The sequence below is a fragment of the Parathielavia appendiculata genome (assembly GCF_033297405.1).
Source record: "Parathielavia appendiculata strain CBS 731.68 unplaced genomic scaffold N657scaffold_3, whole genome shotgun sequence".
Taxonomy (NCBI): domain Eukaryota; kingdom Fungi; phylum Ascomycota; class Sordariomycetes; order Sordariales; family Chaetomiaceae; genus Parathielavia; species Parathielavia appendiculata.
The window spans coordinates 168,684-181,277 of NW_026944222.1; the positions used below are offsets into that span (position 1 = coordinate 168,684).

Below are 12,594 nucleotides of genomic sequence, written 5' to 3' on the forward strand. Positions count from 1 at the left end.
GCTGGAAGAGGAGAAGCAGTTGTCCTGGCAATCGGATGGATTGATGGATGATAGGAATGAGCTCAGCGGGGAGTGGGGTAGTTATTCTCACTGAGCTTGGTTCTTGCTGGGTGGAGTGTAGACCACTTCAAGGAAGGTACCCTCGCCAATCTTAATTCGATCAGGTACCTTAGTGATGACTAGGAGTTGCGGCTCTTCCGCGGAACGGCTGTGCAGGGGATGGCTCGAGTGTCGCTGTTGTTGGCTGTGTGGTAGGGTGTAGGAATGGAAAATCAAGAAATGCTGCTGCTCTGGCCTACAGATTCAGTTCGAAATTGGTACCCCAGCTACAAGCACCCTGCTGAAAAGCAACAGACGGGAGAAAAATATGGAAATCGGATTGTCAGAGCGGAGCCAACAACAAATGTTCAGTGCGAGATGATCCACATGTAGGCAGTATCCTGTAAGGTATATGAATCCTGTGGAAAGTCTCGCAGCCGGTGGTAGCCAAACTTAGCAACATGCCATGAACTACATGTAACAGCCAACAATCTGCAATTACGCCCTGTGGTGTCTCTTTCTGCGGTGTTACCGCCAACATCCACTTCCTTTGCCCCTTACCAGGCCGGGCCAAGCAGGATAAGGTAAGGTAAGATGGCCTGGCCGCCACTTCCATCCAGAATGCAAGCTGAACTGTCGTATCGAGATACACGGCAGGGTACAGACAACCTCGAGAACGGTCTCGCTCTTCGCACTGGCCTGCGAGCTGTGCTGATTGGCTCTCGAATCGCCTGCATATGCAAACTGACCTTCTTGTTCTTCACCCGGGTAAGCTCCCGGTTGCAGTTGGCGTTCTGCAACGCTTCTGGCAGGCACGCAGCTCTCCTCGGATGCAGCAGGGCAGGAGTACAGACAGGTCGGGGTTGGCTTGCAACACCCGAGACCCAACATGCCAACCGTGCCGCCGCATCTCCTGCCTTCTGAAGCGTGGACAGGAGAGGAAACCACATTTGTTTCCATTAGAGGCGAAGCCTATCTAGTCTGAGGTGCCGCTGCCTCTGCGGCGCGGTACTACTGCGTAGTCGTTAGAAAGACGTGAAAACAGGCCTGGGTTGACGCATCGAAGCTCTCCTCTTCCCCGGTGCGGTGCCCCGCTGCGGAAGGTTCTGGCCTGAGAGGAACCCTGCCGTGAGTGGGCCCTGTCAAAACCCCACCGCAACCAGGCCCCACTGACTGACATCATCGAACAATGTCGACATATGCAAGTGCAGCCCGACCGCAGCGAGAACAAATATCGGCATCCGTCAATGGACCAGATGTCATCTTATCGATCGTCATGGCGGCCCGGCATTAAGGCGGTCATGGAAAGAGGGTAGGTGGCCCCTATACTTGCTGGGCCATAGAGCTGCTTGTTCGATCGTGGCCCAGGGGTAGTGTACCCCTAGTACTGTTTAACGGTGCGTTGGGCTGGGAGTTCCTGACGATCGAAGCAGATCTACGAGTGGTTCTGCTAAGGGCTTGAGTAGTCGTTGACTTCGGCCACAGAATGGGTCGCAGATGCAAACGTCTCATTACCTTTGGCCAGCCATTCGGCTCTGCCACTTAGGCTATATATCTCTGCTGCGGCACTCGAACGGCCGAGGTGGCTAACGTTATGGTTCAGCCAAGCATGCCAATCGACCTTGGCCCTTTCAAAGTCGGCTGCCCTTCCAATCTGCATCGTCGTGGAATCCTGACCTGCCTACCATGCCCCTGAAAACTCCATCAATGGCCTAGTATCGCGATTTCAGACCCTCTAGAACCACATCCCATACGTGGCCATGGTATGGGAGCCCGTGGCCATGATGGTATAAGTCCGTTACGAAATCAGTATATGTGTAAATCAACGCTATCCGAGCAGCGCCAGCAGTGTCATGAATGATGCCCCCCCAAAAACAACGCACGAGGAGAATGGAGGTAGAAACAGGTGTGGTCGCAGCCGATTCGCGACCCACCGCCGTGTAGGACATGGTAGGACTATGAAGAGCTGTAATGGATGCTCCATGTTGGTCGTCCGTTCGAGTCCTTATCAACAGTCGTCGAAATAAAGAGTGCCGCCCCAACGCCGTGTCATGTATATCGCCAGCTTTCGGAGATCGGTTGTGCAGCAGGGCCTGAGAGAATATCGGAAAACGTGGAGTTTCCAAATCGAGTGGGATATCGGTAAATGAGCCGAAGAAGTTGTCCGGTTATCAGAGAATGCCCGAGTCCTTGAGGGCGTTGTTCAGGATCGTCTCTTTGACTGCGGCGAACACCAATCGGATGTTGGAGGTGTCGGTGGCTTGGGTCAAACTGCAAAGTGTTCAAGTGTTCAGCACGTATGCGACCGAAAACTGATTGGGCCATGACACTTACTGTGGATAAAGGTTAAGATGGGCTCGGTTGACCTGATTGAACCTCCAGAGTAGGTACTTGGCCGCCTTGTTGACGTCGTTCCCGCCTGAGTAATCTGGGAAGTAATTGCCCAACGGCGACCGCCCAAGCTTCTGCTTGAAGATGTCGACCTTGTTGAGGAACAGGATGATGCTCGTCCTAACGAACCACCTCGAGTTGACAACCGAATCGAACAACAGCAGACTCTCCATCATGCGGTTCTGCCAAACGCGGGTCAGCGGTAACTCCCCGAGTCAGGTGCTGTTCGGCACGCCTTACCTGACTGCTCTCTTCGAGCAATACCTGGTCGTACTCGCTCAACGCCACACAGAAGATGATCGATGTGACGTTCTCGAAGCAGTGGATCCACTTCTTCCGCTCGCTTCTTTGCCCGCCCACGTCAAACATGCTGCAAGAGCAACTGTCAATCGGTGCCTCCATCATGGAGGAAACTGGCGCTGCACACTCACTGAATGCTCAGCTGTCCCATCTTGAACCTCGTCTCGTAGATACCAGTCGTCTTGGTTCTAGCCCGTAACACGTCCGTCTCGGTGGGAAGATAGGTGGGTGATACGATACGGCTGGCCTCTTGGAAGAAGCTGCGTCGGGTTAGCCATATGACTACTCTGGCGGCGGGAGATAAAACCGGCAACCGACTATTCGGCCGAGTCCATCAGGTAGAACTCGGTTTGTCTCTCCATCAGCTGTTCCTTTGCCGGGTCGTTCCATACCGACTCGACGGCGACACCCACTTTAGGATCAATCCTCGCTTGCGGATTCGTATCCAGTGAGTAGTCGAGCAGAAAGTCGCAGTGTGCCCGGTTCTCGAATATGACCGGCTCGATGTCGAACTGGCGCATGGCGCTGCAGAGCGCCTTGGCACACTCCAAAAGGTTCTTGTAGACAGTCGGGCGGTAGCTGGCGAGTTCGTCCTGCGAATAGCCTTTGAGGTGGATGATCTTCATCTGCTTCACGATTGTCGACTTCCCGCTCTCGCCGGAGCCTGTGCACCGTTAGGACGGCCGAAGTGTCAGGGGTGCCGCAAGGCAATCAGAAACCCCCCGCAGCCGGCGGGCAGCGACATACCCAGCAGCAGGATCTTGCATTCTTTCCGTAGCTTTTTGGAGTCCTCCTCCAGCTCCTTGTCAATCTTGTTGCTCCGTTTCCTCGAGTCCGACTCGGCCCCTCCAGTACTCATGCACGTCCCCATGACGACCATGAGCGTGTTCGCTGGCCAACACTTTGGTGATGGGAGTGTCAATCTCCGATTGCGTCGCTTATGCGGGGACGGCACAAGACGTCGTGAATCGGGCGAAACCGGCCCCTGCAAAGTCGTTGCCAAAATGCCTCTTACACTACCATGAGAGACGTGAACGATATTCGATGCAGTCGAATGGGCCGACTAAAGCGGCGAGGGAACAACTCCCAAGATATTTCGAAGGGATGTCGGGGCGTGACCCGGTGACTGGATGGTGGCTGTCTTGGTGGGCCGAGGAGGTGGTCTCGAGTCAATTGAAACAGGTAGCAATGACGGGATGCTGGGATGCTGGGATGCTGCAACAAAAGACCTGCGCCCTGCGAAAGTCGGAAATCGTAGCCTTTGCCGACCTCTGGGACCGAACTGGACAAGTCCCTTCTGATGTCGGGTCAATCGGCGCAGGAAACCCTAGTTTTGGCCGATGATGGGAACTGTGAAGCGGGAGAGGCGGCGTAATCCGTCCAGAGATGCAACGGTAACGTGGAGTTGTTCTGGGTATCTGTAGATTAGAACGGCACCAGGTCAGGTAGGCAGGATGGACTCGACGTGCGAAGTTGAAATCTAGGTCGGATCTGGTGTTGCCAGCGCGCGGCAGAGGCCTGTTTCGACTTGAGATGACTTGCAGGTCAGGGCGTGCATGAACGCTGTGTAAACTCGACGGGAGGAGAAAAACAGCTCCAGGCCGTCGTCCCTTTGTCGAGTTCAAGGGCTGGCCCCGGCTCCGAAAGCTGGGGGCGGGAGCTTCGAAACTCTTGTCGAGACAAGGGTCAGGCCCTCGACTCCATGCCCCACCGACGAGCAGCCGGGGTTGTGAATTACAAATTACTGTACGGTTGTCATAAAACCTCAATCATCACACGGTAAAGTCGGATGGTGCTCGTTCTAACGACCGGGGGCCACCCTCTTGATTGTTCGGTATAAGCCTGAAGTAAGTGACAGAATGAGAAGACATTTCTCTGAAAGATAGCAAGCACGGTAGTGTACAAGTCAAAGCACCAATATCAAACAGTTCAGTTCGACGGTGCTGTAACGGCGCAGGTAAATACAACGATGCATGCAGCCAGGGCATGCACCCCAAGAAGGTGAATGGAGGCAGCAGCACACAGACCGCGCGATCTTGGGCTGCGCCTTTCTGGCTTTCTGAATCTCGCCTCCATCAGACGCGAATTCAATCTCAGTTTGCAAGATGCTTCAAACCTTAGCTGTGTTGGAAGAGTTTCCTCAGCACTTCAAGAGCCTCAGTTCATGAACCATGGCCAGCCCCTGGCCCTCCTTTCTGAGATGAAATACCAGTAGTTTGGAGAGGAAGGCAGAAGAAAAATGCTCTCATGCAGGCGCTAACGTTAACTAGCTTCAGCCGCGACGCAAGCAGCCGGCGGAATCACAGCCCGGCAGCGCTAATTATTCCTGTACTTTTCTTCTCTTTTTTATTACTTTCTTTTCTTCTATAAACTCCTTTCTCTTTTTCCTTTTTTCTTCTTTTCTCTCACCTTTCCCTTTTCCAACTGGGCCGCCATGTGCTACGCTACCAAACAAACCAGGGTCGGATTGTAGGGCGCCTGCGCAAGACTGCCAAGAGCTCCCAAGTATTGGTACTCGAGCATACGAAGCTACAGGTAAGGTTTCTCAGTCTTGCGCGGTGCCGAGCTACGGAGGTTCTTCGTACTTACGGTACCTAACCCAATCGAAAGTCCCGTTGATCACCGGGCACTGAATCCCCGACAACCACGTGTCTTCAGCCCGGAGCCCGGGAAATCTCAACATGATCGGTCCGCCCGCTTGAGCTCACAGATAGCGGTCAGGGGCCGGCGGCCCTGTTCGCGCCCACCACTCACAATGCGTAAGAGACGAACGCGAAAGATGCCGACTCCGTCATCTCAGGGCACCTTCTGACGCCGGGCTCACAGAGGCTGATGACGGCCCCGGTGAGTTGAAAGCCGACCATCGTGATACGCCCCGATTGATCGGCACACGCACACCGAACGCTGAGCAAAAGCAAACCCACCGCAAAATGGACTCAACAAGGATTGCGCGAAGCGGCAGTTGCTCCCCGAAATGGAGAGGTCGTCCCCCAGTCCTCCAAACCGGTTAGAAGCCACCCAAAGATGGTTGGTCCCAACAGACGCCAGCAGACCAGACTCAAATGCGAACCAATCAAGTGCGCTCAGTAGTTCAACTTTCCAAGCGACAAAGTCGCCTACGATCCTTCCTCTCTCCTCAAAACAGTAGTGAGGTAGGGCTGTCCGTATGACGCATGACGTTCGGTACGCTTTTGAAACGGGACGCACATCCAATTACAGAATCACAGACTTATTAGCAAAATGCTTCACGAAAGAAATAGCAAAACTGTACAAAGTGGCACATATGAGGTCAAAAGTCCCTTGACTCACTTCGGGGGTTGCCCTCCGCAGTCCGCAACAAACTCCGTTTCCCATTGCACCTGCAGCTTTACCGCACTAGCCCGGTCCTCGACAACAAAAGATCTGGACTTTGATCACTGCGGGGTCTCAGGGGGCCAACCGTAGCCTTTCCCCAGAAATGCCAGTCTGCATGAGATTGATCACTTGAACAAAGTCGCAACTTTCTCCCGTTTTCCTTAGACCTCACACCCATCAGTTTACCTTAAGCTAAAGTGCCGTACGGAAGTTCGGCGAACTAGTTATCCAAATTGGCCCCGCTTGAACTGACGGGACCTCTCAAAATGGCGAATACCCGACCTCAGGTTGACCTTTATTCTGGACGTTAACGGCCTTGAGTACCACAAGGCCGGCCAACACCCACAGCATTGGTGTTGGCGAGACGGTGCGACCCAATCCGCAACCGTCAATAACTTTACACAAAGGTACTGTACGATACCTTCATCAACGGCGGGTCAACGATGACCATCCCAGCCCGGCAGTCAAGTGTGATCATCACCAACCCAACCCAACGCAACCGCACCCCAACTGCGCCAAGCTTCAATACCTGACTCTCACACTCGATCATGGTGTGGATGATACATACCAGCTGTGAGTTTCCAAGCCCAGTGCAATTAACCCTTGGGAAAGAAGGTAGGTACGAATATAAGGGGGACCAACCGGCAGCGGCGCCATGCCATTCACAAAGTTGGGTTTGTTGTACTCATACATATTTATGAACCCCCTTGGATGCCCGAACTCCCATATCAGTCGCTTAGCCCCCATCACCACCATCGCTACCTGTGTACTCAGTCGCTACCTCACTGTGATTTGTCACCTGGGTTCCCCGTTATGCGTCCGTCTAGGCCCTTGCACGTCTTTCCCGAACGGCCAACCTCCCAACCAGCCATCCTGAAAAACCACGATGATCCGCCCCAAGAGACTCGATCGGACGACGCCAAAGGAAGCTCAATCTAAACTCCAGTCCAACCCCCCCCCCCCCCCCTTCACGAGTTTTTCCCAGCTCGGACAGCTCAGGCCAGATACCCGATATCATCATCCTCGAGGCGCTCTAAGTACTCCTTGTCGAGCAGAATCTCGATGCACTTCTTGATGTCGCTGACCTTGGGCACAAAGCGAGCACGGATCTGGTTGATGGTCTCGCTGACGAGCTGCTGGTGTTTCATGCGCTTCCGCGCCTTCATGATGCGCACAATGGCCGACTGTTTATTAACACAAGCAAGGTCAGCAACATTTCATTGCAGGAAAAACACAGGCAATAATTGGAAAGGGAGGAGAAGGGAGGAGTAACAGTTACGCACCTGCAACAAAAGCTTGCGATCCTCCTCAATCGTCTTGTTGGTCTCGGCCTCCTCCTGCTTCGTCTCCGACTTCATGCCGACGTTGAGATTGACCCGGTACTTCTTATTCTTGAAGTCATAGTTGAGCGAGAAGCTGGCGCCGGAGCCGACCTTTGCGCTCCCGGGGTCGAGGTTGAGCACTTTCGCCTTGAGAAGGATGCCCAGCGAAGGATCGAGCGCCTCGGCGTTGAGCTGCGTCGTCGACGAAATCTCGTCGTACGTGTTCTGATCCTTCTCATTGAATAGCAGCAAAATGGCCATCTGGTAGACCGAGACCTGGAACGTGTAGGGCATCTTGGCGTTTTTGATGTAGTTGGCCTTGACCTCGCCCTTGCACAGCTGCCACAGCCAGGTGAGCTTGCGGCCCTCGTGCTTGTTCTTGTAGAAGCGGGCGAACCGCTCGCAGTCGGATGCCACCTCTTCGGGTGGATTGAAGTTGGTCCCCGGCGCCTGTAGCGGCCAGAAGCCGGTGCCCAGGATCGAATACGTTGAGTCGAGGCCCTTGGTGCCGAGCCCCTGCATGTGTTCCCGGAACCCGGCGTTAAGATCCTTGGAGACCTGCATGTCCTGGAACATGCGCTGCAGCTTATTCGTGTACTCGAACCCGCAGGCCTCCTTGAGCTTGCTGATCATGCTGGTCTCGGCGTCTTCTGAGGCCGAGTTGCTGTGCACCAAGCGACGGGCCAGCATACGCGAGTAGAACTTTTGGAAAACATCCTTGTCCTCGATGTACTTGAACACCGTCATGAGCTGGACGAGCGTGTTCTCCAGCTCTGCGTCCTCAATGGCCGTGCTGCCCTTTCGGAGGAGAACGTCGGTGTACTTGGCCAGCAGCTCGGGCGACTTGTTGGAACCAGACTTGCATACCTCGTTCCGATTCACAAACTCTCGGCAGGCATTGTCGAGTGACCGCGTGAACTCAGGCTCATCGTTGAACGCGCGCTTGACGAGTCCTTGGTACTGGGTGTGGATCTCGAGCAAGGCGTCGACATAAACCTTGGGCTCCAGCTTGTCCCCTGCGCCAGAAGCCACCTTGGCGACGGCAGCCAAGCCGGCGTTCCGGACGTGTGTCTCAAACTTGGTCCGGAGGGGGTCAAGACCGTCCGGGATGCGTGAGAGGAGGCTGTACATGCGCGCCATGTCCTCCTCCCGGTCGTTGTCTAGCAGGACCTGAAACTCGTCGCGCAGGATGTTGGAGTGGTCGGCGATCAAGACCTGGTTGCACGCCTTTTTTAGCGGAATCGCTATGTCCGGATGCAGATAGAGCTTGACGCGCTCCTCTTCCTCGTTCAGGCGCGTTTCGGCCTTCTTCATGTACTCGACAACGCTGTTCTCGGCAACGAACTGCTTGCTCTCGTTCTGGTAGAAGACCTTGGTGGCTTCGAGGAACGGTTTCTCAAAGTGGAACCGGTAAACGTCGAGAGTTGTCTTGGAGGAGTCGCCGTCATCCAAACCCAGCGACACGAACGAGTCGACCACCTGCTTGATCTGGTTGTGCTCAATGGTCTCGCCGTTACGCTGCTTCTCGACGAGTTTCAGCACGGCCTCCATGACCTTGGTCGAAATGTGGTGGAACAGCACATCGCGCCACTGCACCAGGTGCAGCGTGTAGACGTCGTAGACGTTCTTCTTCCCTTCGTCGATCTCGCGCTTAACCCAGTGGCGGTTGAGGTAGCGGAATAAGTGATGAACGTATTTGGCGGCATTGGTGTAGCGTTGCCATTCCCTGATATAGAATGCCAACAGCGCCTCATCCGCGTGCGCCCTCGACTCCGCCACCAAGCCCCTCAGATGTTCGGATAGATACTCCGTCAGCTTCTTGTAGAGGTCTTCGCCGAGGAGGTGGGCTTCACGAGTATGTCAGCGCTTGCGAGGTGGGCCGAGGCAGCAAGACATACCACCACGATGAGACTGGCCAATAGCCTGACTCTGGAAGGCAAAGCCAACGGCTTTTTGAGATGTGCAGAAGTTATGGACGGCTCTGGGAAAGGTCAGCTATTCGCAGCGAGTTCCTCACCGTCTGGGAGACCGAAACTAACGTGTAGATGCCCATGTACTGTGCGGGGTGTCAGTGACAATCGCTATGGAGGAAGCAGAAGCTGCAGGGGTACACGCACAGTCTGGAGGTCGATACCCTCCTGCAGACTCATCATAATCCTGGTAACGCCTTGTTGCAAGTAGTTCCATCTGTTGCGCGTCAGTGCCCTGTCTGATTCCTCCTACGTCGAACGGGTTTGAGAACGCACGTTGTCTCGATGTCATCTTTGACGGGCTGGGGGGGCATGCCCATCGGCGCGGCGGGAGGCATTCTGTGGGACAAGATCGAGTTGCAGGTCGATGATGATACGGAAAGCGATCGAGGACTGGGGACGGCTCCGTTGGGTGGCGGTGATGCTGGGCGTCGTCACCAGTCACTGGGGCAACGCAGTCAAGTCAGCTTGGGCCGGGGAATCGCCGCACCTGGAAGGCCGCGCTCCAAGGCTATGGCGAAGGCTGGGTTGATGAAGGAATAAATTGGACGGGGTTGAAGTGAGGACCTACCCAAAGCTGGCGTGGAAGAAGAGGCAAGCCTTGAGGCTCGCGCCAGCAGATCAAGTGTGGGGAACGAGAGTGGCGGGGCGGTGGAAGACGGACAGCCAACCTTAGAATTCGTGTTCTTAAAGGGCGTCGCTAAATGGTATGATACTGTGATCGGTCTACAAGGGCTTGTTGTATGAAAAGACTGGACGATCCTGTGAATGTGAGGCAGATCGATGAAGGCAAGAAGTTGCAGGTTGTCAGATGAAAAGTGAACTTCCAGTCACTGCCTGCCTATCCGCTTCGATTTCCAGGTTGGTTCAGGCCCAGGCAGGAAGGCCCGCTGGTTGGGCCTGGGGAGCGGCTATCATGCACAATTAAGCGACAAGCGAGCGCTAAAGCGTGAGATTGCCCACAATCAACATGTGATCCACATGAGCATCTCAGATGTTTCTTCAGCGAGTCACGGCACAGTGGAACTCTTGCTTTGATATCGTTTATAAGAGAAATACCTCAAAGAGAAGTACCTCATAGTCATATACAACAATGCACATACCCACACATGATAAACTGTCGTCTGTAACACTGCGGGTATACCAATCCAAGCCAAATAAAAGTACAAAAGGAATTACAGCCCCAGAAAGAGATCCATTTAACCCAAGAGCCATCCATTCCTTGTTTGTCAGGGCCTTTAATACCACCCAAACGCCTTCACCTGCCGTCATCACCTCCGGCAAGTTTCTGCACCAAGCGGAAGACGCTCACCGACAACGTGAGACTCCATGCCATCAAGCCGATAATCTGAAAAGAGGCCAGTGCCTGGCTGTACTGCCTCGTCTCCCGGTCTCCCGAATTATGGTAGATCAAAGCTTCAAAGGCGAGGGCGGTGCTCGCAGATTTGAAGATTATAAAGAACAGGTCCATGAGAACCAGCGAGATTTTCTGCGTGGTTGGCCGCAGCCCCAGCGGCTTGCCTGTGTACTCGTCCCACGTCATGTAGCCTATATAGGGGATGGCGACCGTGTCAACGACGATGGCTACGATGGCTTGCGCGAGTTCCGACGAGCCGTCATTCTCGCCGCTTTTGTGTTCTAGTTGGTATATTTTCACACCGAGGGCCAGGGCCACGATGGACGTGAGCAAGACGGTCAGCCGGAAGGCAAGCGGGACGAGCGGATGTCGCAGGATGATGCGCCACAGTCGCTTGTAGAGCACCCTTGTCCGTGTCGGTTTCCGTGCCATGGCGCCGTTGAGGTCGGGCACGTCGACGGGGCCGATGAGGCCGGGCTGCAGCTTATCCAGCACTTCAGGGTCGATAACCTGCGCCTCCTCGTTTGGCAGGCGGCCGTATCGCGAAGACGAGACGTAGCTTCGCCATGGCGATTCCTGCGTGGCCCGGCTGAAGCGCGGCACGATGACGGGTTCGGCCGACCGCAAGTGGTCCCATTTCCTACCCCTCTCAGAACCATCTTTGCGCGTCAGGAACTTGCGCAGCCTCGCTCTCGAAGTCCGCGCCGCCTCGAGCCCCAGAAAGGCGGGGTTCTCGTAGACAAAGCCGTCTCTTGACACTCTGCGCTGGGCTTCGCTTGGCGAGTGGTTGTGTTGGGCGGGGAGCAAACGGGGCGGCGGCGAGGTGAGCGCACGCAGCTGGTCCTCTGACGGCCTGCCATATCGGGTTTCGTACGAGTCAATCCATGCTGCCGGGCACATGTCAGTACACCACAGTCATCCCAGCAAGAATAAAGCTCTGTGAGTACGTACGAGGAAGTGTTCGTGTCGCGCTGTGTTGGGTGGACAACGAGCGGCCGGCGCTGCTCGGGGATCTTATGGACGGGCGTGGCTCGGAATGATGGGAGCTTGACGGCGGCTGGCCTGGAGCCGCCATTTGTGAGGCCGAGGACGCCCGGCAGCCCAGGGACGCAAAAGGACTGCTCAAGCAGCGGTAACACGGAGCATTCGGAGTCAGACCAAGCGTCGCATTCGTCGGTCATGGGTTAGCGGTGGACGGGGTGTCTTTTAACGCGGCGGAATAAGGTTGGGCAAAACCCGAATCTGTTCCTGCATGGTGCAGTCCGTGACGGAATTATGGGTCAGACGTGTATGCGCGGCGTTTCGAGTACATTGTGTTGGGTGACAGAGTTGGTTGTCGAACATGGCCAGTCGAGCCAGTCTCCCAGTCAGGTGGTTGGGGCAGTGTTGGCTCTGCGCCGGACATCATATTTGCGCGCTTACACTCGTTGCTTGTCGACACGCTCGGACCAGAACCCACTCTCGACCACCCACAAGCTTGGCGAGGCTGCATCGAGGGATGACGACAGTGGGTTCCATCCCAATGCAATGATGCACGGCTTGCGGAAAATGAGAAACACTGAAACAGCTGGTTAGATTTCTACCATGCCGGCTCTGGCCTCAAGGTTCAGTACTGAAATGGATCTTGAAGTCGTGAATATCACCTGCGCCTGCGTGCTATTCCAGGTTTCACGATCCGGTTATCAGTCTTGCCATGATCCATTGCGAAGTGCACGGGGATCGCAGAGCAGCCGCCCTTCGGAGTCCCATATATGTAGTGTACGGATCCGTACACGCATCTAGATTGCTTGTTGGAACCTATGCAAGGCACTTAGAGCAAGCGGCTCATCCCAGCCCGGTAGTTTCTCTCCAAGACACCGTA

General features: G+C 55.0%; 5 protein-coding genes across 5 annotated transcripts; 2 read left to right on the forward strand and 3 right to left on the reverse strand.

Moving 5' to 3' along the window:
* Window positions 1-2,099: 2,099 nt before the first annotated feature.
* On the reverse strand, window positions 2,100-3,601 carry N657DRAFT_708135 (guanine nucleotide binding protein, alpha subunit; the record flags this gene model as incomplete). The annotated part of the gene is made up of 6 exons (XM_062797403.1): window positions 2,100-2,310; window positions 2,374-2,612; window positions 2,671-2,800; window positions 2,862-2,990; window positions 3,049-3,394; window positions 3,478-3,601. The coding sequence occupies 6 exons, from the start codon at window positions 3,599-3,601 to the stop codon at window positions 2,211-2,213; spliced, it is 1,068 nt and encodes a 355-aa protein (XP_062649228.1). The 3' UTR covers window positions 2,100-2,210.
* A 3,084-nt stretch (window positions 3,602-6,685) lies between these two features.
* Window positions 6,686-7,051, forward strand: N657DRAFT_642183 (uncharacterized protein). Its single transcript, XM_062792297.1, has one exon. The coding sequence runs from the start codon at window positions 6,796-6,798 to the stop codon at window positions 7,021-7,023; it is 228 nt and encodes a 75-aa protein (XP_062649229.1). The 5' UTR covers window positions 6,686-6,795; the 3' UTR covers window positions 7,024-7,051.
* Window positions 7,048-10,044, reverse strand: N657DRAFT_669766 (Cullin-domain-containing protein). The gene is made up of 7 exons (XM_062795500.1): window positions 9,948-10,044; window positions 9,653-9,820; window positions 9,524-9,593; window positions 9,446-9,462; window positions 9,305-9,387; window positions 7,368-9,253; window positions 7,048-7,268 (listed from the first exon to the last, which is right to left on the reverse strand). The coding sequence occupies exons 2-7, from the start codon at window positions 9,712-9,714 to the stop codon at window positions 7,080-7,082; spliced, it is 2,307 nt and encodes a 768-aa protein (XP_062649230.1). The 5' UTR covers window positions 9,715-9,820; window positions 9,948-10,044; the 3' UTR covers window positions 7,048-7,079.
* Window positions 10,045-10,407: 363 nt separating this feature from the next.
* Window positions 10,408-12,214, reverse strand: N657DRAFT_591013 (uncharacterized protein). The gene is made up of 2 exons (XM_062789897.1): window positions 11,685-12,214; window positions 10,408-11,620 (listed from the first exon to the last, which is right to left on the reverse strand). Exons 1-2 carry the CDS (start codon window positions 11,806-11,808, stop codon window positions 10,635-10,637), a joined length of 1,110 nt encoding a protein of 369 aa, XP_062649231.1. The 5' UTR covers window positions 11,809-12,214; the 3' UTR covers window positions 10,408-10,634.
* A 71-nt stretch (window positions 12,215-12,285) lies between these two features.
* N657DRAFT_642187 (uncharacterized protein) lies at window positions 12,286-12,550 on the forward strand. The gene has a single exon (XM_062792298.1). It carries the CDS (start codon window positions 12,318-12,320, stop codon window positions 12,513-12,515), a length of 198 nt encoding a protein of 65 aa, XP_062649232.1. The 5' UTR covers window positions 12,286-12,317; the 3' UTR covers window positions 12,516-12,550.
* Window positions 12,551-12,594: the final 44 nt, after the last annotated feature.

What these genes read in the sequence shown, in the direction of transcription:
- N657DRAFT_642183 (XM_062792297.1), top strand. Translation starts at nt 6,796, where the DNA reads ATGCCCGAACTCCCATATCAGTCGCTTAGCCCCCATCACCACCATCGC.
- N657DRAFT_669766 (XM_062795500.1), bottom strand. Translation starts at nt 9,714, where the DNA reads ATGCCTCCCGCCGCGCCGATGGGCATGCCCCCCCAGCCCGTCAAAGAT. An exon ending in AAAGATGACATCGAGACAAC is followed by an intron (nt 9,594 to 9,652) that starts GTGCGTTCTCAA and finishes GACGCGCAACAG; the next exon opens with ATGGAACTACTTGCAACAAG. An exon ending in TGGCCAGTCTCATCGTGGTG is followed by an intron (nt 9,254 to 9,304) that starts GTATGTCTTGCT and finishes ATACTCGTGAAG; the next exon opens with CCCACCTCCTCGGCGAAGAC.
- N657DRAFT_591013 (XM_062789897.1), bottom strand. Translation starts at nt 11,808, where the DNA reads ATGGCGGCTCCAGGCCAGCCGCCGTCAAGCTCCCATCATTCCGAGCCA. An exon ending in CGCGACACGAACACTTCCTC is followed by an intron (nt 11,621 to 11,684) that starts GTACGTACTCAC and finishes TGTGCCCGGCAG; the next exon opens with CATGGATTGACTCGTACGAA.
- N657DRAFT_642187 (XM_062792298.1), top strand. Translation starts at nt 12,318, where the DNA reads ATGCCGGCTCTGGCCTCAAGGTTCAGTACTGAAATGGATCTTGAAGTC.